Source organism: Hibiscus syriacus, unplaced genomic scaffold, assembly GCF_006381635.1.
Source record: "Hibiscus syriacus cultivar Baekdansim isolate YM2019G1 unplaced genomic scaffold, ASM638163v2 tig00110050_pilon, whole genome shotgun sequence".
NCBI classification, from domain to species: Eukaryota; Viridiplantae; Streptophyta; class Magnoliopsida; order Malvales; family Malvaceae; genus Hibiscus; species Hibiscus syriacus.
In genome coordinates this window covers 137,748-163,871 of record NW_024062576.1, presented here as the reverse complement: position 1 = coordinate 163,871, position 26,124 = coordinate 137,748, and the positions used below count along the sequence as shown (strand labels likewise).

Sequence of the window (26,124 nt, the reverse complement as noted above, 5' to 3'; positions counted from 1 at the left end):
GCCAAGGATTTTCCAACAAATTCACTAATTTGTTCTTTCTTTTTCAAGGACAAAGAGATAACCTTTATAACTCCCTAGTTTTTCATGGGCTAAACTAGAACCTTTCCCTAGCTTTTCACAGGATCAACTAGAACCTTTTCCCTTTACAAAAAGATAAAAGAAGTAAACAAATAAACCTCTCAAAGGTAGGTGTTTACAAGAATTAAGCTCACTAGAACAATATTTACAAGAGAGAATGAAAATAAGAATGAAAAACTTCTTCTCTTTTGTTTGAATGCTTGGATAGTTGTTCTCTTGCTTTTTCAAGTATCATCAGCTTGTATTTATAGCTTGAAATGAGTTTGAAGTCGTATATAGCCATTGGGGATGTTTTGGAGCCGTTTGAGGATGATTTTTCTGCAAAACAAGGCTATCCATAACAGGGGGTATCGGTACCCCTTCAAGGGGTATCGATACTACCTTTGTTAAATTCAAATTAAACTAGCTGTTGCTAGCCGTTGGAGCTAGGGGGTATTGATACCCATAAAGGGGTATCGGTACCCAACGTATTGATACCTATAGGGGTATCGGTACCCTTTTTGTATTCGATGTTTGAGCCTTCATAGGAGTATTGATACCCAGTCATAGGGGTATCGTTACCCATTCATAAGGGGTATTGATACCTATTCATAGGGGTATCGGTACCCATTTGCATTTTTGCTCAAATCTGAATCTAATGGACTTTGAATTATTTTTGAAAAATTTGAATAAATTCAATTCAAGTCCAAAAACATTTTGCCTTAAATTTATTATATCGAAACATAGTTCAACAATCTCCCCCTTTTTGATATAACAAAACCTTTGAAAAATCGTTTTACGCAAAACTCCCCTTAATAAAATGTTTAATGAAAAATATATCAATTGTTTACAAAAGGATACCAATTGTCAAAAAGAAACCAATTGTTGAAAAATATATGAAAATATTACGCTCCCCTTTTTCATTAAAAAATTGAATTTTTCAACCCTTACTTCTCCCCCTTTTTGTTATATAAAAAATAATTCAATCTTTGAAGTTCTAAAATAACATTGGAGAGTAAGTGATAAATTTGACATTTAAAAATTTATTCGAAAAATCAAAAGTTCCCTCTCAATTAATGCATTTCAAACAAAATTTAGCTTGACACTTAAGCAAAATTGAATTTCAACAAATAATAACAAACATGTTAGTAGCACATGAAATTCAATATATCCAAGTCTAAAATACTCTATGTAATATCAATTGTTGAAATTAAGTGCATATGCATAAAGCTTTTTAAAAATGTTATGCATTAAAAAAATTGATATCAATTGTTAGAGAGATATCTTATACAATTTTAAGTACATGCATAAACATTTAAATTTCGGTCAAAAAAATTTAAAATTTTGATATCAATTGTTAGAGAGATATCATTTGCATTTAAAATCAAAGTATTTGAAAAGTTGATATCAATTGTTTAGAGAGATATCATTTTCATTAAAACCAATATTGACCAAAATTTTATTATGATGAACTAAAAATTCTGAAAAATCATTAAAACTTTAAAATGTTCATCATAAAACCTTTTTAATATACACGAGATTAAAACATTAATGCATAATCATTTAAAACAAAAAACTCATGCATGATTAAAATCAAATGAGCAACCAAATAACCAAAATTAAAAGCATTAAGCTTAGAGGTTACTCATTTCTTTTTCATGTGTGGCTAGAGCATCTTTAATATCATCAATTTCATCACCATTGCTCCCACACACCTACAAGAGACATTTAAGTAGATTTTGGTATCCAAATTGCTTTGAATCCTTGAACATTAGTTTCAATGTCTCTTGTTCCTTTCGGAACTCATACTTTTCTAATTTTAAAACGTTTTTCTTTCTTCAAAGGACAAGTATGTTTTTTGTGACCATGAAAATGACAATGTGAGCATTTTGCCATTTTTAAACATAATATGTCGTTTTTAGAAATTAATTCTTTTTCTTTTGTTAAGCTTTCAAGCTTAACTTTTAAATCAAAATTTTCTTTTTCTAAATCATTTATTTTAATTTTTGAAAGCTCTAAATCATTTTTCAAAATTTAATTTTGATTTTCAAAAACGACTTTTACTTTCAAAATCAATTAATCTTTAATTTTGAGTTTTGAAATTAATTTCGTATATTTGGAATTCATGGTCTCAAATCCCAAATACAACCTAATATGCATCTTGTAACTCATTAAAAGAATGACAAATTAATTCATTTGAGTTAGAAGATACCTCATAATCTTCTTCGATGGCCATGAGACATAGGCTGCTACTTCATCTTCATCATTGGAGTCATCTTCATCACTCCAAGTTGCCACATATGTCTTTTTCTTGCTTAATCCCTTCTTCTTTAGAATGAGACAATCATATTTGACATGCCCATTTCTTTGACAATTGAAGCACACTGGGGGACTCTTCTTCTTGGTTGATTCATGCTTCACTTCTTTGAAATACATGAATCTCGTGAGTTCTTTAAAGAGCTTGGCCATCTCTTTTTCTTCATCATCGTCTTCATCCACCTCTTTACTTGAATCTTGATAGCTCTCGTTGGTGGACTTGAAGACAATGCCTACCTCTTTCTTTTTCTTGTTTTTCTTCATTTTCTTCCTCTTCATTCAACATCATCTCATGAGTGAGAAGAGAACCAATTAGCTCGTCGAGAGTAAGAGACTTTAAATCTCTAGCTTCGATAATAGTCGTCTTCTTCGATTGCCATGAATTTGGAACAGAGTAGATAATCTTCCTCACAAGCTTCTCATTAGGGATTACTTCTCCAAATCCCTTAAGACTGTTGACATTCACGAAAAATCTATCCGACATAGCTTTGATGTCTTCATCGGGTTTCATATTGAAATTTTCGCAGCTATGGTTGAGAAGACTTTTCTTTGATTCCCTCACTTTGTTGGTTCCTTCATGAGTGACTTGGAGCTTATCCCAAATCTCTTTGGCACTTGAACAAGATGAAATTCTTCCATATTCATTTGGGCCTAAAGCACAAAAGAGAATGTGCATAGCTGTTGCATTTAGCTGGTACTTTTTCTTCTCTTCATTACTCCAATCATCTCAATCATCTAACTCGTCGAGTGGAGTAACCATTCATGATTGAGTTCCAAGCTCCTAGATTGTAGGCTCGAATAAAGAACATTATCTTATTCGTCTAATGTGCATAATTTGCTCCATTGAAGAAAGACGTCTTCTTGACTGGTTGTGAATCCATAATAGGTGAATCTTCAATGTAATAGGCACCGGAGGTTGAAGCCATTTATTTGTCGGTTGCGTCGGGAATTGATAGAGCATCTTCTAGGATCATCTCAAGGATGTTAAGTCTTCTAACGAGTTAAGATCTGATATAAATTGTTGGGATTTGCGGAAGCTCGAATCAATAACCGAAATAATTTGCAAAGAGGGGTCATAACGATTTTTGTGTTTAGGGAGTAAGGAGATTGAAAGATAGAAAATTGCAAAGTAATTTATAGTGGTTCGACTTCTCAACCAAGTCTACATCCACTACCTTAGCTCTCACCAAGGAATTCACTAATTTGTTCTTTCTTTTCAAGGACAAAAAGATAACCTTTACAACTCTCTAGTTTTTCACGAGCTAAACTAGAACATTTCCCTAGCTTTTCACGGGATCAACTAGAACCTTTCCCCTTTACAAAATGATAAAAGAAGTAAACAAATAAACCTCTCAAAGATAGGTGTTTACAAGAATTAATCTCACTAGAATAATACTTACAAGAGAGAATGAAAATAAAAAAAACTTCTTCTCTTGTGTTTGAATGATTGGATATTTGTTCTCTTGATTATTCAAGTGTCATCAGCTTGTATTTATAGTTTGAAATGAGTTTGAAGTCGTGTATAGCCGTTGGGGATGTTTTGGAGTCGTTTGGGGATGATTTTTCTGTAAAACAAGGTTATCCATAACAGGGGGTATCGGTACCCCTTCAAAGGGTATCGATACTACCTTTGTTAAATTCAAATTAAACTAGCCGTTACTAACCGTTGGAGCTAGGGGGTATTGATACCCATGCATAGGTATCAATACCCTAGGTATTGATACCCATAGGGGTATCGGTACGCTTTTTGCATTCGATGTTTGAGTCTTCATAAGGGTATTGATACCCAATCATATGGGTATCGGTACCCAGGGTATTTATACCCATTCATAAGGGGTATTGATATTCATTCATAGGGGTATTTGTACCCATTTGCATTTTTGCTCAAATCTGAATTTAATGGAATTTGAATTATTTTTGAAACCTTTTGAAAACTTTGAATAAATTTAATTAAAGTCCAAAAACATTTTTCCTTAAATTTGTTATATCGAAACATAGTTCAACAGGTAATTATATGATAACAATGTATAAATTATATGAATTAGATTTAGATGAATAAATGAAAAGTGAGATAAACTAGGTAGGGTTGACCTATATGATAATATGATAATAGAATATAAGTTAGGAGATATTGACATAAATGAGTATATGAATATGTCAGATAAGCTATATAGGGAGGTCTATATGTTTATGAAACTATGATCTAAAACTTGTTAGATTCCTATGTGATATGAGGTATAGTACAAAGATCCAGGAAATCATATGAGAATTTTATAGGAACTAGGTGATAATAAGTTATGAGAATATATGTCTATGTGACAAGCTATGTGAAACTGAACTAAGAAAATATAAGAAACACTACTAGAAAAAACCCCTTTAATGACGTGCATTGCGCGTCATCTATGGGTGCAGATGACACACAAATTCGTGTCATTGAAGCCACCGATAAATATCAGATGACGCGCAATTGTGTGTTATAAATCTATGACGAGCATTTATGACTAGCATTTATGACACACATTGAGCGTTATTGAAGCCCCTATTATAAATGAAGATGGCACACATTTGTGTGTCATAAATTTATGACACACATGTATGACTTACATTGCGTGTCATTGAAGCACACATCATTAAAAAAGATGACACACGTTCGTGTGTCATGATTGTATTTCGTAAATTATATATATATATATATATTGTAGATTGACAAATAATCAAACTAAATCACATTTAATGCCTCATAATACTAAATATATATATATCATATTATATATAAGCAATCCATTTGCATACAATATATTCACATTAAGTTATCAAAAATATTGTAATCATATGTCGATACAAAATATCACGGCATAATAAAGTTCTACTAATATGTCCTCGCCATCCGGGCGTGTACACAAGAAATCATCATCAAGTTCTACTAAAGGGAAGTCTTGTGAAAAATCAAAAGTATCATGGTATTCCAATATATCATCAGTTTCACCATTTGCTCCATACTTGTACATCTTATGTGGTGTTAAGTCGATAACAGACAAATTCACACCTTGTCTACCTAGCAAAAAGAACACAACTTGGAAGATTCATTGTATACTATTAAGTCTGTTAACTAGTTAAGATTCTGCAGAACTTTGATAAGTTAGAGAACTACTAAGTGCAATACAATTCTCCAAAGTTTCAATACATACCTTCTGCATATCTGATCCAATGGAGTGCAGTAATGATCAAACAGTAGCTAGATACCATATCCAAGCTTCCAGTGCTTCTGCAATTTGTATTTCAGAACCATATTGTGTCATTGAAGCACTAGCGCTTTCTGAACCATATTGTGTCATTGAAACAACGTTATTCTCTCCATCAACTTGATCATTCTCATCTTTGGGAGCAGAAACTCGCTCTTTGTAAAGACGATATTCAGGCAAATTGAAATATGACACATGAACTAAACAGACTAAGTTTGGGGGAGAAATTATAGAACTAACATGATTCCTAAAATTTTATGAAGCATACCTTGGCAAAAAAGCATGATGTCTTAGAAATTGAGTACTTCTTTTACCTTTACCATAATGTTCCTCCAAATGTGCAAATTATCGTTTGAATCACTCAACGCCACTATTTGATTGAAAAAAGAAAAATAATATCGTTATTTGTAATGCTAGAAGAAAATGTTATCAACTGGAATTTAGAATTTCCAGACCCTCACCCCCTATATTTCGCTTAAGCACTATATAACTTGAAATGAGGATTCGATCTACAAAACCACTCAAAAAGTATTACTTTACTAAGCTGTATCTAAACTGTATAAGGACAATCTTGGACATCATATTAAGAAACAAGAGGATTTTTAAAGGATATTAAGCAACAAAAGTTAAGAGCTTGAAAGGTATATGAAGTTGGTCTGATTCCCACCGCGGAGGTACTCCTGCAGCATCTGGGGATGATACTCTAATATCTGTTAAGCCACAAATTGGTTAAGCTATATGATAAATAGAAACCAGATAATACCAAAGCAACAAATGTGGAGTATCTCTCTATAAATCAACTCTCTAACATCATCTTTTGCCAATTTCCTTATCTCAAACTCAAATTCTACTTTCGAAATAGGTTGAGTGGATGGTTCACGATCCACATTTGCTAAACCATAAAAGTATGGATCAGCTAATGCCTGCCAGCATAGAACAACACCATTAGGAATATTAGAAGCTTGTAAATCATGATCTAACTGTCAGATTTATCATTTGTAGTTGATTTAATGCCAATGATGAGAAAAATTATCATATCTTGATGAAATGATGCTGACAAAACATCAAATCAAAATTTGTAGCATTCAAGATCACCCATTCATAGATTTCAATTCTATAGGAAGCATATCCTTTATGTTTTCTGAATATAAAAAATGTTAGCAAAAAACCCTATTTTTTGTAAATTTCAGGGTTATCTATTGTATGCATACCTTGTTTCCTTTTTAGTGATTTTGAAAGAAAAAAATTAAATACTAGGAATTCTCAATCTTACTTCTTCAGCCATTGGACGATCTTTTGGATCAAATGTAAGTAAGCGCTCAAGTAGGCGAAGAGCCCCGGGATCCACATTAGGGAACTTCTGTCAGAAAGGAACTGGTGGCTTTTTACGCATGCTACTAAGGTACCTCCTTGCCTTTTCATTTCTAATCTGTCAGGTAATGATAAATTAAACAGTGAGTGATCAGTATCTAATCTCTCAATTAGAATCTCAGTAACAAAGCTTGAAATCAGCGTCAAGTTGAAGTGAAAATAAATCAAGTGAAATATAAGAAACAAGATAACTAACCCTTGATATAGATTCAGGAGGAGGAGTGCCAAGCATATCGATCATGAGATCCAATTGGTGCACCACATTTTTTCCAGGAAAAAGTGGTTTTTCCTGTAAGTATCTCAACAAATATGCATCCTATACTCCACATATCAATTGCAGGAGTGTACTACAAAAGGATTAAAGACTCAGAAATCTGCATCTTTTTCTTTGTTATTAATACTTTCGTGAGCAACCTCCTACTTAATCATTAAGATAATACATAATTATATACCATGACCAAGAAGATGAGCCAAATAATCTTCCAGTTTCTTCATATACTCTTGCAAAAGACAAGGTAGTGCCCAGCTTAACTCAAGGATATGGACATCCTTCACTCATTGGCAGACAAGATAGATATAATGGATAAGACATGATTAATATATTGTAAATCCACTCATTCATGGTAACACATTTAAATAAAATACCATAATGACAACAATGACCCTGTGATAAATGCTGGAACACGATGTTAGACAACTAGGACCACCATCAACAAAAAGATGAGCTTAGTTGAGATATGACAAGCCAGGAGCAAATAACCGAGTAATTTTGAAGAATGGGGGAAGCAACAAAACATAAGCATATGCTAAAGGTGATATAGTGTTAAAGGAACTTGTTCTTAATGATCTGCAAATCTCCTAAAAAGCACACAATGGTAGAAATATGTTATTTTTAATGTTGATTACTCTGTTGAAATGCATTTAAATCTTAAGGGATGATAAGTAAACCACTGTAGATCACAAAGATACCTGAAATTGTGGGTAGTCCAGAGCACTAAACATGGTTATCAGTTTTCCTGATTCCACATCATGGTCTATGGTGTATCCTTCATCTATTCCTACAAGACCATGCCTCTTTTCTCTTGCATCAGGTCCTTTATGTGATCTGATAATTAGCTAAGGAAATTGCACCCAAAAACAACCACACTCTAAATATTTTACATCTCTAAAGAAGAGCTAGCTCATAAAATTAATAGCTATAATGAATAATATGCAATAATAAAATAAATGAAACGCTATAACATGAATTAATTTAACTCAAACAATTAAAAACAAATATTAATTACAACAAGTTTATTGCACAAAAAGAATGACAATGTTTAACCGGAAATTAGTGTAAAAATTAGATTACAACATCAAAATATTCTTTTACTAGCTTTCTCCACACTTGCAACTGAAGTGCAAGTTTTGACAGTTAAGCCCTAACAACTTATTCCCCTAACAGTATAATAGAATATGCATGTTCTAATCGCATCGAGCTGCAGACTAATAATAAGCATTATCTTCTTGCATATAGCATAGACATGAAATGCTCAACAAGAAAATCTAATTTACCATTTAGCCAATACATTGTGTTCCATATATAGATTTAAATCTAGGCCAAATTTTTGTATAAGATGGTCCTTCAAAATTGTCCAGCTCATACCATAACCACCCAACTCCTCTTCAATATACTAGTATATTGGGGTCCAGACCTAATTTATAGGTAAAATTCCATGAACTACCCAGGTTTGAACTTAAAAAGTCGTTTGTCCAACCTGAACTGCATTTTGCTCTATTTCACAGCCTTCAATTAGAAAACCACAGACCACAGTTTATCAATTCAAGCAGTTTCCTAGAACACTAAGTTGCAGATTGAATGCATGATGTTAAAGGATGAGAAGCACCTAAGAACATCTTCTACTGGAATGATAACATACCATTCTCTTAATAAATGTCTAGGGACATAGAATGTTTACAGAGAAATAACAGAGCTAACTTTTAAAAAATACTAACCAAATATCAGATAACTTAATGTCCCTTCTAATGGTGAAGAGTGAAGACAAAATAATTTAATTACACAATTATCAAATCAACAGTTAAATTTAACCACGACATAAATGATTTTAATGAAAAAGTACGTGAAAGTGTAATTATAATAATATCTTTAGTTTGAACTTCTTCAAAAACTCCTCTGTGCAGTCAGGGCCCCATAATAAGCCAATACCTCTCTCCTTATTAGGGGAAATACCAGGTTTCATTGATGGATCTGACCATAGCACATTACCAGGAATCAAATTATGTCCTTCCTAATGAGGATCAAGGACTGATCTTCGTGCTTTAGATAACTCCTCCAAAGAACCAAGACATAAGGTGTTGGCTTCAGGAACAAGATTTATCCTACGGTTCTTCTTCCCTTTCATCCTTTTGGAAGGGTGACGGTAATGCTGCGGAAAAGCCCCCCATGAGCAGTATATACACGCTTAGCAATTATAGAGGCCAAATGAAGTCCTTCAAAGTATCCCAAACATTTGCGATACACATGCTTACCTTTATCCCCATACTTGGCCAAAACTTCCTTCTCAAATCCATAAGTAGAGGTACAATACTTGGATTCATGATTTCCACGAAGGAGATACACTCTATGTGGCATGAAAACCTAAAAGAATGTGATATCTTGTCAAAAGTTACTTACCCAAACGGTAGATAGAATTCAGTTTAATAAACAAATCACTGCAATCATCAAAATTGATATGCTTATCCCAGTTGCTAATGTATAAACTATGGTGAGATCCATAATCAAGAGTGTTAAGAAGCTATGTTAATGTTCTAGTTGAAGGGTCAAAATCATTTTACAAGGAGCTTATGAAAGATGATACATATAAATACTAGTAAAATAAGTGTTGTAAAAGTGAATTCTTTGTAAGAATGTTTGAAAATTGGAATTACCTTCCAGGCTAGCAGGAGCACGAAAGTCTCAAGACCCCAAGCTCCTCTGTCAATATAGTCTCCATTGAAGACAAAGATCTCATTTTCGAAAGGAAATCCAGCATCTCGTAAGTGGAAGAGAATATCATGCAATTACCCATAAAGATCGCCAACCACCACAACCATTGAATCGGTGTCGGGGGTCTCGATTCAGAGGTAATTGGGTTCTTTGTGGAGGATCTTAGAAGCTGTAAGAACGAGGGCATCGAAACGGGAACTAGAAACACCGAGGGGAAGGAGGAGGGGGACATATTTTTTGAACTCCAGTCGAACGCCAATATCATGTATTGGATCCAGTCAAGGCTGAGCTGGCCATCGGGGGGCCAAGTCAGAGGGACCGGAACAGCCGCCGGTGGGAGTGATGTCGGCGAGGGGTTGTCGGAGTAGGAGACATGCATCTCCTGCAATTGGACTGATATTATTACTGTCATCATCAGTAGACAGTTTTTTTCTTGGGAGATTTTTTATTTTTTGAGATGAGAGATTTGGACAGGCATGTATGTCGCGGAAGAAGCGGGAAATGATGAAAATAAGAGGGATTAAAAGATTTTTATAGATAACACAATTAAAATTGTATTTTGTATTTTTGTAAATTTTTTGGATTATGACTATTACATATGACACATTATTGTAAGTTATAAATCATTTATATTTTAAAAAATATGACATTTGTTTTTATGATACACATTTTTTGCAAGTCATAAATTAGCGTGTGTCATCGTTCGTGTGTCATTAAAAGTATATTTTCTTGTAGTGAAATTAGTATATAAAAAAATATGATATAGTGATTATGTGAAACTAGGATATAAGGTATATGGCATTGATATATGGACTATATAAAAAGGAGTACATGATTGTGTAATAATTTATAGAAATTGGTATAATGAAATTTTATGAATAAGTGAAAACCTAAAATAGGTTATATGATGTTGACATAAACTATTATATGAACCAGTGATTTATGGCATGTAAAACTGAATTGTATACATATATGAAACTGTGGAATAAACTATGTGATGAGGAGTTATATGTTATATAATTTATATGAAGAGGTGAGACCAATATAACAGTTATGCGCTATGATTTATGTGACAATAGGAGAATGTGACATAAGTTATACGATAAGATATAATTGATTACATTAACATGTGATATAAGTTATGTATCAAGGAATTATGTGACTATAGGTCTATGTGATATGTGATTATATATGCTACATGATATATGTGATCATAAGAGAACAAAGTATAAGTTAAGAGACTATACAAAAATGTTACATGAGTTATGTGATAAGAAGCTATGAGATTATATGCTTATGTGATATGAGTTATAAGATTGTGATAAATGGTAAAGCCCATGTTATGTAATAAGAGAACTAAGGGTATAGTTGCCATGCCAAGAGTCGAGGGTTTATGTGATACTTCAGGACATATATGTGGAAATTTATACAAGATGTGGTGACAACATTTATGCACAACCTCAATGTACTTATATATCTTTAGTTCTCACAAGTGTACCATGGGCAAATAAAAGACATAACATAATAAACCTTGTGGGATTGTTATGTGTGTTTCTAGGTGAAATGTGTTTTATGAACTGTATAAATCATAAGTACAAGATTATATGATAAATGGTATTAGTGATAATAATATTGATAATGATAACATATGTGTATGCATGTATTTTGTTAGATGTAATAATATATAATTTTGTATGACAGGGTGATATAAATGTTCGGTATTGTTATGTATTAAGTTTCTATTTATACGTTTTATATGCCTCACTAACTCAACGACTTAGTGTGTGAGTGTTTCACACGTAGGTTCCAAGAAGCAAGAAGAGAAACAATGATAGGCAAGTCAGGTCAACTTCTCATTTCAAAGATCATATTAGAAAAGTATTTAAATAGTATGTATTTTGTTATAAGGAATGTAGTTGGCATGTAACTAAAAGGTTTGAATTGTATACTCTCTGATAAGTTTTGTAAACTTTTTAAATTATTTTATGTAAATCATTTCACTTTTAATATTAATGAAAGTTTAAAATTTTCAACGATTTTGTAATAGCAAATATTTTGGGAAAAGTCAATGTGACACTCGGAATCGTATCCGGGTCGGGTACGGGTTCGTGTGTTACGATAAAGCTCTTGAACTCATGAAACTAATATGTATTAAATTACAATTTTAATGCCTATAGTTTTATTTTTTATTTTTTAAAGCATATTTTTTAAAATGCTTTTAGAGATGATATAGACCCTGAAATATATGTCCCTTGAAATGTTCCTTCCCATGTGGTGCCATGTTAATTTCCCCTGGAAGGTGCACTTCAGGAAAGTGCCTTCGGTACAAAAAGGCGCGTTTTGTGTAATGCGCTTTATCATAAAGAGTGCTAGATCGGTAAAATTTGAAAAAAACGATGTCTGATAAGTAATATTATAATATTTGGATGGTTTTTGGATAAAAACGCCTTGCGTGCCCGCTATAATATCACTTAAATTTATGGTGAGGGTTTGTTTTGGACCCTAAATAGTTAAATTTATGGTAAATTACTAAAATGACCATTTAGTTGTGGAGTTGATGTCGATATGATCATTATACTTTTAAATTTGGTAAAATTACCATATAGTTATTTAAGTGATTTCAATCAAATCACTTTTCGTTAAAATTTAATAAAGTAGCTAAGGCGATCAGTGATGAATCTAAAAATTGAAAACTGAGGGTCCAAAATTTTAATACTTTTCTTAGAAAAATGGGTATGCAAAAAAAATCTATATTTTCTTAACATATTAAATTAAATTTCATTTTTTTCTCTAAATAATGAGGATACACTTGACCCTCTATGGAGATTAGTGCATCCGTCCCTAAAGGTGACAATTAATAAAATTGGTTAAATTGCATATTTAATCATCATAATTTATACATTCTTTTAATTTGCATCTAATTTTAAATTAATTCAATAAATCTAAAATTCCAATCAAATTATAACATGTATCATGATACATTTCACAACATAATTGGATGATTTTTTCTTAATTTAATTTATATTTAATTAAAATAAAAATATTCTCCGATAAGATGGAAACTGTATCACTATCTAACCTAAGAAAAATAAATTAAAAGTTGTTGGATGGGTTTAACCTTTCTCCAGGATGGTAAGGTGTGCTGCTACTACTGCACTAACAATCATATTTTGTTCAAATATTACAATATATGTTATTTATTTTGTGTTATAATGAAACTAAAAGTAACTATAAAAGAAATCGAATCTTGAATTATTCAAAACCATTGAAGTAAATTCAATTACTAATTTATAAATAAATATATTTCATATATATATATATATATATATTTATTAAAATATAATTAATATAATATTTAAAAAATAATAAAATTTAAATTTTAAAATTAAACTCAATATGTTTTTATTTAACAAAGGGTCTCTAAATATAGAGCAATGCTTTGTTAAGTCATGCCTTCACTATTAGAAGTTATAAAATGGTCCATCGATTATAGGGTGATGTTTTGTTAAATCCATCAACTATTAAAAGTAACAAAATGATCATTTGACTATTCATATATTTCAAACTTATTATTATTTGTTAAAAAATTGATGGTTGTATCTGATCCCATAATAGTTGTATTTATGGATCGACTCTTAATTTACATTATGTCAACGAGCCAGTTCTTGAAATATTATATCGTCGAGCTAGTGCTTGAAAGCAAAGATGGCGCCAATAGACATAACTAGAATATGATTTTATCAAATCTCAATCAAATATGTTAATGTTCAACTCAGAAAGTCGTCAATTTCTAAGGGAAAAAGATTAGTTTATAACATATGAAAAGTAAGATGACCATTTTGTAAGTTTTAATAGTTGGAAGACTCAACAAAACGACGTTCTATAGACGAGAGATCACTTTATAACTTTATAACTTCTAACACTTGGAGAAGTCAACAAAACAACACCCTATAATCATGGATCATTTGTATACTTTACCCTAACAAAAGGGGTAAATTACACGTTTAAAGCATAAACTATCAATTGTGGTCTGTTTTAGTACCTAGACTTTCAATTTTTTTCAAAATCATATTTAAAGTTCAGTTTTTGTTTCATTTTAGTTCTCTCATTCAAAATTTAGGTACTAAAAACATTAAGCTTTTAATGATTTGATACTAAAATGAAACAAAAATAAACAATATTAGATATGTTTTAAAAAAATTAAAAGTTTAAATACTAAAACGGATCAAAATTAATAGTTTAGGTTTTGGTACTAAATGTATAATTTACCCTAAAAAATAACACAAAAACCAAAAGGCTTAAAAGTAAATGAAGGGACAAACAAGAAGAGATTGGAAATTGAAACATGGAATCGAGAACGCATGGTGCAGAGCAAAAGATGCCAGCTCCAAGTAGCTGCGCTTTAATATGGAACAGCTGTTTATCAGTCACAAACAAACCCATTGCCCCTTGCCCTCCATACCCTTTTGGCTGCTTATTTAATAATAACAACAATACTTGCATCCAATCTAAAACCCTAAAACTGAACACTAAAAATGTCAGTTAACACAACAATGCTAAAGTCGTATACAATTGTTTCAGTTTACTTAAAGTCTCAAATTTAAGGTATGGGAAACACAACAATGAAAAATGCTCATAATTTGTACGGAAAAAAGGGGAAGATTATGTTTCTGACCTCCTCTTGCCGAAAAATACCTGTAAAACCCCATTGGAACCTCCAGCCACAAGTGTGGACTGGTCCTCATTGACTTGTTTCCAGCACACACTGCTGACGAACCCATGGTCGAACCTATCTCTGGCTCTGCCCATTGCCTCGAACCCATGCACCCAAATGGGTTCACCCCATCGTTTGTCATAGACAAAAACTTGGTTATCTTCTGATCCGCATCCAAGCAACCCACCATGTCTCCAAACTGATAGCCCCACAAAGCTTCGACTGTTTACGTGCCCTTTGTATGTTCTAATCAACCTTGAATCATCGACGTTCCATAGTTTCAAACAACCGTCTATGCTGGCGGTAACAATTGTTCCGGCATCGAGGAACCTGACGTACGTCACCGTTTTGGTATGTCCGTCGAATGTGTATACCGGCTCCGTTATTCTCCGCACGTCGTAGGCGTAGGCCTTCTTGTCGGCGCATCCGACGGCTACCAATGTGTCTCCGAATGGGTCGAATTCGACGCAACAGACTGAACTCCTCGTCGCCGTGGGCTGCACCTTCGCCACGCATCTTCCTCCTCCTTCGCTGCAACGTGGGTCCCAGATTTGCATGGTTCCGTCGTCGGAGCCGGATGCACCGAGAAACGGGTCCGAATGGGAATAGTCCACGCTCCAAACGCGTCTCCCGCTGTGCTCGTCGCGTTCGAAGATCGAAACCTTCCTCTCTAGATCATATTCCGTGACGACGCCGTCGTAGTCTCCGGATCCCAAGACGCGACCACTGGACCCCGGTTTCCATCTAAGACTACTGAGCTTAGCTGGGGTAAAGATGTAATAATTACAGGCGTTAACATGGTCCAGAAAAGCAATGCTTTGCCTCTCCTCCTGTGGCAACAAGGATTTCAAAGTGTAAATTCCAATCTTTCTCGCGATTCCTCCGGTTGCTAAGATGGTATTGGAAGGGTCGAATTCGATGACGCCTAGAGTGTCGGAGACGGTGGCGTTGGCGGTGGAGGAGACGACGGTGGAAAGAGAAAAATCCCAGTCGCAGCGAGCAGGTTCTTCCAGGCCGGGGACGGCGGGGGGAGGGAATCCGGAGGAAAAGTAATTGTTCATTGCCAATTCAATGGAGAGGGAGGCATAATATGGGAGGGTTTTGCACCATGAAACCAACGAAAGGCTCCCATACACCTAACCAAACGCAACCAAATTGCTCTGTGTGTGTGTGTGTGTGTGGATAAATACGTTAGCTGCTACCATATTTGATTTACCACTTTTATGCTCCCTCTTCTCTTCTATTACAGTAATGCCATTCCTTAATTAATTATTAATTATTATTATTTATAATACTTCTCTCTTTTTAAATAGAAAGTTATATCTTGATATCTAAAATAAATATAATTAATTAAAGACTTTTACTAAAGTTAACAATTATTAGGTTGCGTCTAATAATTCTCTAAAAAGAAAATTTATTTTGTTAATATATATATATATATATATATATATATAGGTTGTAACACATATTCACGAAAACGATATGGATTTATTTTTTAGTGTATTGATTATAAATATATGTATATTTCAAAGAAAATTAAATATATACTTTTGAAGTTCAAATATAAATACATTTAAATATTTAAAAAGTATAATTTCTTTGATAAATTTTAAATCTAATCATAATTTTGCTCATATGTGAGGAGAAGAGGAGACTCTAAGAAAAGAAATGAGATAGTTCCTTCCTAATCGGTCTATATCTTATAACCTAAAAGAATACGAGAGAACAAAGATAAACAATAATCAAATGTGATAGCTAAAAAAGGACGTTAACTTTTTTATAATAAGATATAACTTTAGTTCAATACAAATATAAATTTTAATATATATAAATGTAAATTTAGTTAAAAAAAATGTGGGGTTTTTTTTCCTTAAAAGAATCTATCGTTTTCCTTTTTCTTTTTTCAAATTGATGACCATCATCGTCATTTCGACATTCTATCTTTAATTTGTAAATGTAGTATAGGATTGGGAAAGCATTAAATGTGGGAGAGGGGGCCTAAAGACGAACGTTGGACGTTTTTGTACCTCAAGTAGAGAAGATGGGTACAATTTTATATCCATTCAAAATTGAAAATTTATTGAATAATCTTGGTAGTAAATAGAATTATTTTTATTATTAAAAAGTTTAAGTTTGAATAACTATATGTATAAAGTATATAAATGTTATATAAAGTGTAAATATATTATTAATAGACTTAAAACAGTACTATAACTTTAAATTTTTAAAAAAAATATTAGAAAAGGATAAACATGGATATGATATTCATAAAACATGCCTAAAGCCAATCAATGTTGGCACAAGTGGTTAAGATTCAAGAATTTGAGCTTGTAAGGTCAAGTTCGAAACTCACCACTATTACTCTTGGTTGGCAATCTGTAAAATCTTAAATTTTTATTAAAAAAAAAGGTCTAAAGAAAAATCTTATAAGTGGACCAAAAATGCATAGATTTGCTTCGGTGTCCATTATTTGTTGCTTCATAGGTGGTATTTGCCTTACGTGGTTTAAGCATGGCCTTTTAATTTGTCTTGCTCTGTCATAACTCCAACAATAACTACTCCCTAAAATATCACTCAAACTACATTGGAATTGGCTTTTCCCAATCCCCTACCATCCTCTCTCAATCTCATACAATTAGGGATGGGCATCGGATCCGAATTCGATAAATTTCGATTCGATCGAGTCGGGTTATTTAAAAAAAATCAGGTTTGGGTTCGGGTCGGATTCAGGTTTAGTGTGAAAAATACTTGACCCGGAAAAAAAATATAATATCACCTTATATATTTAGGAATAATTACAATAATATCCTAATATATATTAATTTTTTTCAATTAAATCATTATTTTTATTGAATAAAAATAATATTTTATATTATTTCATGTCGGGTCGGATCGGGTTCGAATTTTATCTCAAAAATCGGGTCGGGTGAAGGATGTAGAATTTTTGGGTTAGGTCGGATTTCTTCTTCCTCTTAATTGCTCTTTTCTAAATCTTAAATGCATTCTCCATCCGGGATTGTTGGTGTTTTTCTTCCATTACAAGTTGTTTTAAATTTATTAATTAAAAATTAGGGTAAAGTACACAAATAGTTCATCGACTATATGATACTACTTTATTAAGTCTCTCAACTATTAAAGATTACAAAATTATCCTATGACTATATAATGTTGTTTTATTAACTCTCTCGACTATTAAAAGTTACAAAATGGTCACCCAATTATTCATTATATTTCAAACTCGCCCTTTTTCGTTAAAAATTGATAGTTGTCTAAGTTGGATGTTAACATAATGACTGGGATGTGATAAACGTTTGAGATTATAGGATCAAATTTTATCATATTATAGTCAGTAGATCAACGTTTAGCTCAAAATATCGTCAAATGTTTAACAAAAAAAGACGAGTTTGGAACATATGAATAGTCTGGTGACCATTTTGTAACTTTTAATAGTCAAGGGACTCAACGAAACAACACTCTATAGTCGGAGGACCATTGTGTAACTTTTAATAATCAATGAACTTAACAAAGTAGTACCCTATAATCGGGAGACCATTTGTGTACTTTACCCTAAAATTTAATAATAATTAAAACTCATTGAGTGAACTCAGTGGTGAAAGAGTAAGATTCTTTTTAGAGGTTTTAAGTTCGAGCAACTACATCTGTAAAGTGTGTGCGCACATTACGAAGAGACTAAGTGAATTATGAACGTGTATTATATTGTAATCACTCTAGACTATTCAAAATTTAGTTTGACTTGACTCAAAAGCTCATGAGCTTAAAATTATAACGCTCGACTCGAAATTGAAATAAAAAATTGAAGTTTGACTTTAAATCGAAAAAAATTTAAAACCAAAACATTCTAAGACTTAACTCGATTCAAGCTTGAACGTGTTGAACCCAAATCTTAAGTATATGAAAGTCTTATATTATATTTAAAAAATATATAAATATTAATATTGTTAATAATTTAAATTAAAAAATAAAAAATCATATATATTATTTTTTTCGAAGTACTCGTGAATTTTTGGAGTAGGGTATCAACTATCTCGCTTCGACTCGTTAAGAACTCGGATCAAGTTTGAGCTCATTCTATTCGAGTGTTGACCATACTTAAATTGAATGAGACTAGAGTAACTCACAATCTATCCTAAGTTCGGTCCAATCTGAATTACTAGATAAAATATCTGGTATTGGTGTAGAGTATTGAGCATGTGGACATTGGTGTCCGCATACGTAGAGAGCTAGTGCAGTCGCTATTGAGTTTATTTCGGAGATAGGGTTGATGGAGTATTGAGGGTAAACTTCATTACTTGATGGATATATGGAAAAAGGATAAAAGGGATAAGATGTGGACATAGAGGACCACTTTCTCCTAGATTTCCCCCATTTTTGCATGCAGCTTGTGGATTACTTGATATCTATAAATCCATATCTACATATATATGTATTTCTCCGATTAAATCATATGTTCCTTCTTTTATAAATATATATAGAGAGATGTTTAGTTTATAAAATATTTTATAATTAGAGTTGTAATCTTATTATTCTCGTGTCTTATTGATGGTAATATCTAAATTATAACGATTGTAGGAATTTATTCTTTTAATTTGGACAGAAAACCACATTTAGTGATCATATGAGGAATGACAAGCGGAAGACGATGAGAAGAGAGTAGAGTTCAACCCCTTCTCTGATTATACTCTATGGTTTATATACTAGCACTTAGTGTTGATGTCAGACCTAGAGTAATGATTAGGGATGGACATGGGTCTGGTTGGGTTGGGTTTTCGGTCTACTCGATCCGAACTGACCCAAAAATTATACACCATCTTCCCGACCTGAAAAATATACACCATCTTCCCGACCTGAAAAATATACACCTTCCACTCGACTCAAACCCGACTCACCTTTTTAAGATAAAAGCTAAACCCGACCTAAAATAATATATTTATTAAAAAAATACTTTTATTCAATAAAAATAAGGGAAAATAAAATAAAGAGGGGGTATTATTTCAATTATTCCTAGATATATAAGGTAAAATTATAATTCACCCTAAACTCGAACTCAACCCGAACATAACCTCTAAAAAATACGACCCGACCTGTTTTGATTTTTTTTAAAAACTCTGACCCGATCAGGTCGAAACCCGTCAAATTTGAGTCTCATGCCCATCTCTAGTCATGATGACTAACTGTAAACTGACAAAGTAAATATATAGCTGTGAGATGGCTGATTTAGTCATGGTTGATCACATGAACTATTTTTTTAAAATCATATATAACATTATGTTTTGGTTTTGTTTTGATCCAATGTCGTTAAAAATTTAACAGAACTGTTGACATGACAATTTTTTTTTATTTTTTTCGATGATGACATGATATTGTCTTATGATTATACGTCAACATCATCATTTAAATTTTTAATGACGGATGATAAAAATAAAATCAAAATATAACGTTATATAACATTTTGAAGAAAAAATAATTGAATGAAAAATAAAATTACAGAAATAATTGGATGAGTAAATATGTTTACCCTTTAAATATATAAAAGTAAGAAGAACAAACATTCCAAACTGAAATTGAGATGTCCGGTAATAACAAGTAATTTAATACCACGTGTAAACATGAATTAAAGGAGTCAGTACGCCTTAACAAATAAAACCTGATTAAAAAAAGACCAATTCCCTCCAATTATAACCGTATTTCCCGGTTCTATCGGTCACCCATGTCCATTATTAACCCTCCACATTCTCCTTGCTCAAGCCCTCACCCCTCCCATTTTTGCATAATAAAAATAATAACAAAAGGAGGCCTCTCTCTCTCTCTCTCTCTCGATCAACGCAATTCTGGTGGTTCCATATTTAATCTGGGTTTATTAATAAAACATAAATTTGTTTCTGAAATCATCCGACATTTATACGGTTGACCAAATGGCTGCGTTGGAGGAGATACTGGGTCTGCTGAGGATTCACGTCAAACGTGGGGTAAACCTCGCCGTCCGCGACGTCCGTACCAGCGATCCTTTTCATTATTTTCAAGATGGGCAAACAGGTTTTACATCATACACTTTCAAACCTCAAGTTGCTCTGCTCTTTCCATAGTACTAAATGGCGGCTGCGGTGGTTGTGTTACCAACGTTGTGGAGTGATCTATGATTATAGTATTACGATAGCATTGAAAAATATTACGCTGCTATCGTAGTTTAATTTCATATTTCTTGCAGTCACTGAAGACTAGAGTAATAGATACGGATGTTAATCCTGTGTGGAATGAAGATTTAACTCTTTCCATTACAGATCCTGATATGCCAATCCAACTTGTAAGTGGTTTGTACATTTACATTTAGCAGGTCGCAATTAGAGGCGTAAATAAATTAGATTAGCGAATGAGAATATATTTATGTTTGTTTATCTATTTTTAACGATGTTTGATTTGTATTTATTTAAAATTTTAATATTGTATTAATGTTTATTTATTTATTTTTAAAGATATTCATGTTCAATTCATTTATTGATCTGATTATATTCATTTAACATTTGCCATTATGTTAAGTTAATATTCATGAACATATTCGTTTATGTCTGAGTATCTTAGACTCTTTTTATCTTTTCTCTTATTTAGAAGTAAAAGAATTGGTGAAATTATACTATTAGTTCTTAAGCTCCTTAATTGTTATCATTTAAATTCAAAAGTTCATCCAATATTCAATTTAATTCATACTTTCACCAATATTTAAAATGTAAAAGAAAAATCAAAAGAAAAGAAGAATATGATAAATGAATTTACAAATGAGTTAATAAGAGAACTTGTTCATGAACATAAACGAATTAAACACACCTCTATTCGTGTTTATTTGTTTCTTATTTGAATAAATTTTTTTATTCATACTCATTTATTTAACAAACAATCCAACGAATGTTCTATTTGATTTTTGTGATTGATTTTCAGACCGTGTACGACTATGATAGATTCAGCATGGACGACGAAATGGGCGACGCTGAGTTCAGTATTAAGACCTTCATACAAGCGTTGAGACTGGATTACGCGGACTTCCCGAACGGAACAATATTATCGAAGGTGCAACCGTGCCGGAAAAAACTGCTTGGCGGAAGAGAGCAGCATCGTATTGAGGGAAGGGAAGGTTGCTCAAGACCTTTGCCTGAGATTGAGAAACGTGGAGTGTGGTGAAATAGAACTTCAACTGGAGTGGATCGACCTCCCTGGTTGTAAAGGCCTTCGATAAACTTCATATATATATATATATATGTTGTTTTCCCATCCTATGATTATCCTATATGTTCTGCACTTGTATTTCTAGTATAAAACAATATGCTCATTGGGTGCCTGAACCGTGGCTTATACATGGGATTGAACAAGTCTTGGTTTATCCTGCCATGCCACTGCTTTTGGATACCGATATAGTTTGTACTTGTTCTAATGTATAATTTATTATCTGCTCCAACTCTTGTTTGCCACAAGTTATCCGGTGTGAAGTTGTTATTTTTTTAACATTTCCAATAGAACGTTACTTAAAATGTTAATTTCGTTACCTAATATGTTAATATTTTAACGTTTTCGGTTGCAATCGAAAATGTTACTTTTTCCATAACATTTTAGGCAATGAAATTAACATTTTAGGTAGCGTTCCACTGGAAATGTTAAAACAAAATTAATATTTCCGATTACACTACAGCAAAATGGGTTTTTAGCGACACTTTTAGCGGTGTTTTTTGAACAAACGTCGGTAAATACTTGTTCTTTAGTGACGTTTTTGTATAAACGCCGCTAAAAGATAGTACTTTAGTGGCGTGTTTGTATAAACGCCGCTAAATAATGTACTTTAGTGGCGTTTAAGCAAAAACGCCGCCAAAGAGTCATACTTTAGTGGTGTTTCTAAACAAACGCCGCTAAATACCCGTATTGTAGTGGCGTTTTTATACAAACGCCGGTAAATACTTGTTCTTTAGTGGCGTTTCTATACAAACGCCGTCAAAGACCCGTACTTTCGTGGCATTTTTATACAAACGCCGCCAAAGACCCGTACTTTCGTGGCGTTTTTATACAAACACCGCCAAAGACCCGTACTTTAGTGGCTTTTTTTGAATAAACGCCGCAATTTATTAGTACTTAGTGAAGCTTGTAAATACAAATGACGCAAGGTTATGGTTTCCAAGTCCCATACCCTTTTTAACCCTTTTTCATTTTTTCTAGAGATGAACCTGGAATACAAATCCAAGAAGATGAAACCTCGAGATCCAACGAAAGAAGCCAAGCTACAGACCCCAAAAACCTGAAGGGGAATACAAAAGGGGGAAATTTTATTCGTGTCATTCTCCTCCGTCTGAACCCTAGAAGAAGAAACACCTAAAAGTTATAGCTTTCTTCTTCTGATTGCTTTAGAATTCTCTTGAACTTTCTCTAATCTACCATTTTTACCCTTTTACTATCTTCAATTCATTTCCAATTCCCTTCACTTCCAACCTTTCTCTCTCGCCCTTCATTTCACTGCTCAATTTCTCTTCTTTCCTTTTTTTTTTTGTTTTAAATTTCGCGAGGTTTTGGTTTTGATAAAGAGTGCCTTATAAAACCATGTAAATCTTTCATGAGCTTGAAGCAGTAGCAGATCCCATGAGAAAGGAAGTTGCCGTAGTGAGGAAGAAGATTGATGCGGTTAACAAATAATTGAAACCATTAGGGAAAACCTGCCAGAAAAAGGTACAAATTCACCACACTTTGAGACCATTCAACTTTTTTTTTTCAGAATTCATCGAGAGTAATGTTATTCTCCCTAAAGCATCCGAGTTGTTCGCATCTGAGTCAGAATAGTTGTGTCCTCAGTTTGTATATAGATTTTTTTTTCAAATCACCGTTCTCTCATAACTTATCACAACAGTGCAGATTACAGTGTTTTTCTCATTAAAAAAATGCAACCTTGGGTTTCTATATAGCTTATGTTTCATTGTTCATGGATTTTTCTCGTGGTCTGTGTTTTTAAATGGAAAAAAAAGCTTTTGGACTGTTAAAAAATGGGAAACTTTGTTGGGTTTTTACCATTTTGATACTTTCTTCTACAAGTGTATTGTGGGTTACAAAAATCTGACCTTTATTTTGAGTAGCGAGTGAAGTGAAACACTTTGTGATTTTAATTTTTTGCTTTGGGGTTGTGGGGTTTTAACTTTTGGTCACTGTAAATTCTCTTGCTGGGGACTTGGGTCTTAGTGAAAAGATAATCTTTGAAAATATTTGGGGTTTCAAAGCGTTTCTTGTTCTTGCTTAGTGATGTGCTTCTTTTGCAAGCTTTAATGTTGAGGATTTAAGGGTTTAATGGAAGTTTCGAAGTGAATGTCTCTGCTGCATTGCTGTTTTCAAAGGGTTGACTTACCTTAGTTAGCCTACAATAAGTGTCTGGTTGCTTCATTATCTTGTTCTATTGCAGTAAAAATATATATCAATGAGATAACATTCGCTTCACATATTTTTAAAGTATTTTATTCATTAACTTATTAGATTAGCATTCAAAATTAAGCCTAATTTAGAAGTTAGCTGAGGATTAAGACGCCTTTTGTTATCTTCCATGCTAGTACTATATTTCTTTTACTTCTGTACCTACGAAATATTAATGAAAATGATCACTTTTTATGAAATTACGCCTTTTGTCATTTTTTACTTCTGTACATGCAATACTGCATTATCAAGTATCAGTATCCTGTTCGAATCACAAATAAGCCACAAAGTAAAACTCTTATCCGTTGTCCACTTGTGTTTCGCATGTCTTTACTTGTGACTGACCCTATTGCATCTTTGGCATTGAAGAAAAAAAGGCAGAGAAATGACAATTTTTGTATTTTTCCCTTGAACATTTTACCTATGCATGAATATGACTATGTTGATTCCACTGAACTTTGTATACTTTGGCTGGTATTCTTACTGAATTTTGTATAACATTGTCTCTTGTGTCCATATGCATATATTTTTTCCTCCATTTGCAGTGCACATACTGATTGTACCGTTACAGAAGACTGGGAAACTACAGAAGTCTTCCTGCATCAAGTCACAGGTAAGACCAGCATTTATAATATTATACACACATGCTAAAAAAAGAATAAGAGAGAAATCCCCAATCAAAATTTATCGTTCCAAACTTTCAACAGTAAATTTTTCGACGTCTGAGGTTACTTACGGTTTCTTGACAAAACTAATCGTTATACATTTTTCATTTTGTTCTCGTATCTAGTTCTTTTTATGCACTCTAATTATTTTTAAAACCTTTATATAATTTTTTAATAATTATTTATTTAATCTTTTAATATTTATTTTTTTAACCTTAATATGAGAGAAAACCTTTAGAAACTATGAAATCAGTAGTCTTAAATGAGGAACTGCTAGGATCCTTGTACCCTCAAAGCTTAACGAATCTGAATGCTTAACAGTTAGCATAGCACAAGTTGCATATTCTCAACATAATATGATTTACAAATAGTTCTCCACTCTAAAATTTAATTTTTATTTTGGACTCATTTTATAATATGATTTTTAATAAAATTTATATTATTAATATGTATGTACTTAAATTCAAAAAATATTTATGACGCATCGTTGATCATCGGCTTCGGTGGAAATGCCAATCATCGGACAGGTTCCGGAAGGGAACCATTGTATCGACCAGCATGTGTTTGCAACATTTCTAGTTATACATTTTTCATTTTGTTCTCGTAATGAAGTATGACTATGTTGATTCCACTTAACTTTGTGGCCATAAAGAAAATAAGACTGACTATTTCATAGTCATTACAAGGCCATAAAGAAAAAAAGGTAGAGAAATGACAATTTTTGTCTTTTTCCCTTGAACATTTTGCCTATGCATGAATATGACTATGTTGATTCCACTGAACTTTGTATACTTTGGTTGGTATTTTTACTGAATTTTGTATAACATTGTCTCTTGTGTCCATATGCAGATTTTTTTCCTCCATTTGCAGTGCACATACTGATTGTATCATTACGTACAACTTTAAAGGAATTATACCAACTTCCTCCTGGGCATCGTGTCAAAGTTTCAAGAAACGATGCCGGTCAACCTATTGGCCCAGAATCACGTCTTCTAGCAGGTTACTTAGGCATAGTTGGACGTAATGCGAATCTGTTACCGATCAATTATGAGTCATGGCGCAAAATGCCTAATAGTAACAAAAATCAAGCGTTGGATTTTGTTAAGGTAATAATGTCATTATAATAGATACTCTATATAAATTCAATACTAATTTATACTTACGGTGCACACTTATTTGTTGTATAGGAGAAATTTGTTTTAGAGGTCTCTGACGATTATGTGAAGCAAGCGTTAGGGAAGAGATGGAGGGATCACAAGAGCTCCTTAAAGAAGAAATACTTCAAGAATGATCTCAGCCTTGAAGAGAAGTTGCAAACAGTCCCAC

The 26,124-nt window shown here is 32.8% G+C and overlaps 1 protein-coding gene, 1 long non-coding RNA gene and 2 pseudogenes across 2 annotated transcripts; 1 reads left to right on the top strand and 3 right to left on the bottom strand.

Annotated features, from left to right (window-relative positions):
• Positions 1 to 5,249: 5,249 nt before the first annotated feature.
• On the bottom strand, positions 5,250 to 7,852 carry LOC120213988. The gene is made up of 4 exons (XR_005524819.1): positions 7,183 to 7,852; positions 6,889 to 7,044; positions 5,562 to 6,538; positions 5,250 to 5,428 (listed from the first exon to the last, which is right to left on the bottom strand). It is a non-coding gene; the product is annotated as an uncharacterized LOC120213988 (long non-coding RNA).
• Positions 7,853 to 9,118: 1,266 nt separating this feature from the next.
• Positions 9,119 to 10,423, bottom strand: LOC120213991 (annotated as a pseudogene).
• Positions 10,424 to 14,363: 3,940 nt separating this feature from the next.
• LOC120214012 (WD repeat-containing protein RUP2-like) lies at positions 14,364 to 15,779 on the bottom strand. Its single transcript, XM_039212020.1, has one exon. The coding sequence runs from the start codon at positions 15,745 to 15,747 to the stop codon at positions 14,635 to 14,637; it is 1,113 nt and encodes a 370-aa protein (XP_039067951.1). The 5' UTR covers positions 15,748 to 15,779; the 3' UTR covers positions 14,364 to 14,634.
• A 5,142-nt stretch (positions 15,780 to 20,921) lies between these two features.
• Positions 20,922 to 21,937, top strand: LOC120214018 (annotated as a pseudogene).
• Positions 21,938 to 26,124: the final 4,187 nt, after the last annotated feature.

Excerpts from the sequence above, each read along its gene's own strand:
- LOC120214012 (XM_039212020.1), bottom strand. The coding sequence starts at position 15,747 with ATGAACAATTACTTTTCCTCCGGATTCCCTCCCCCCGCCGTCCCCGGC.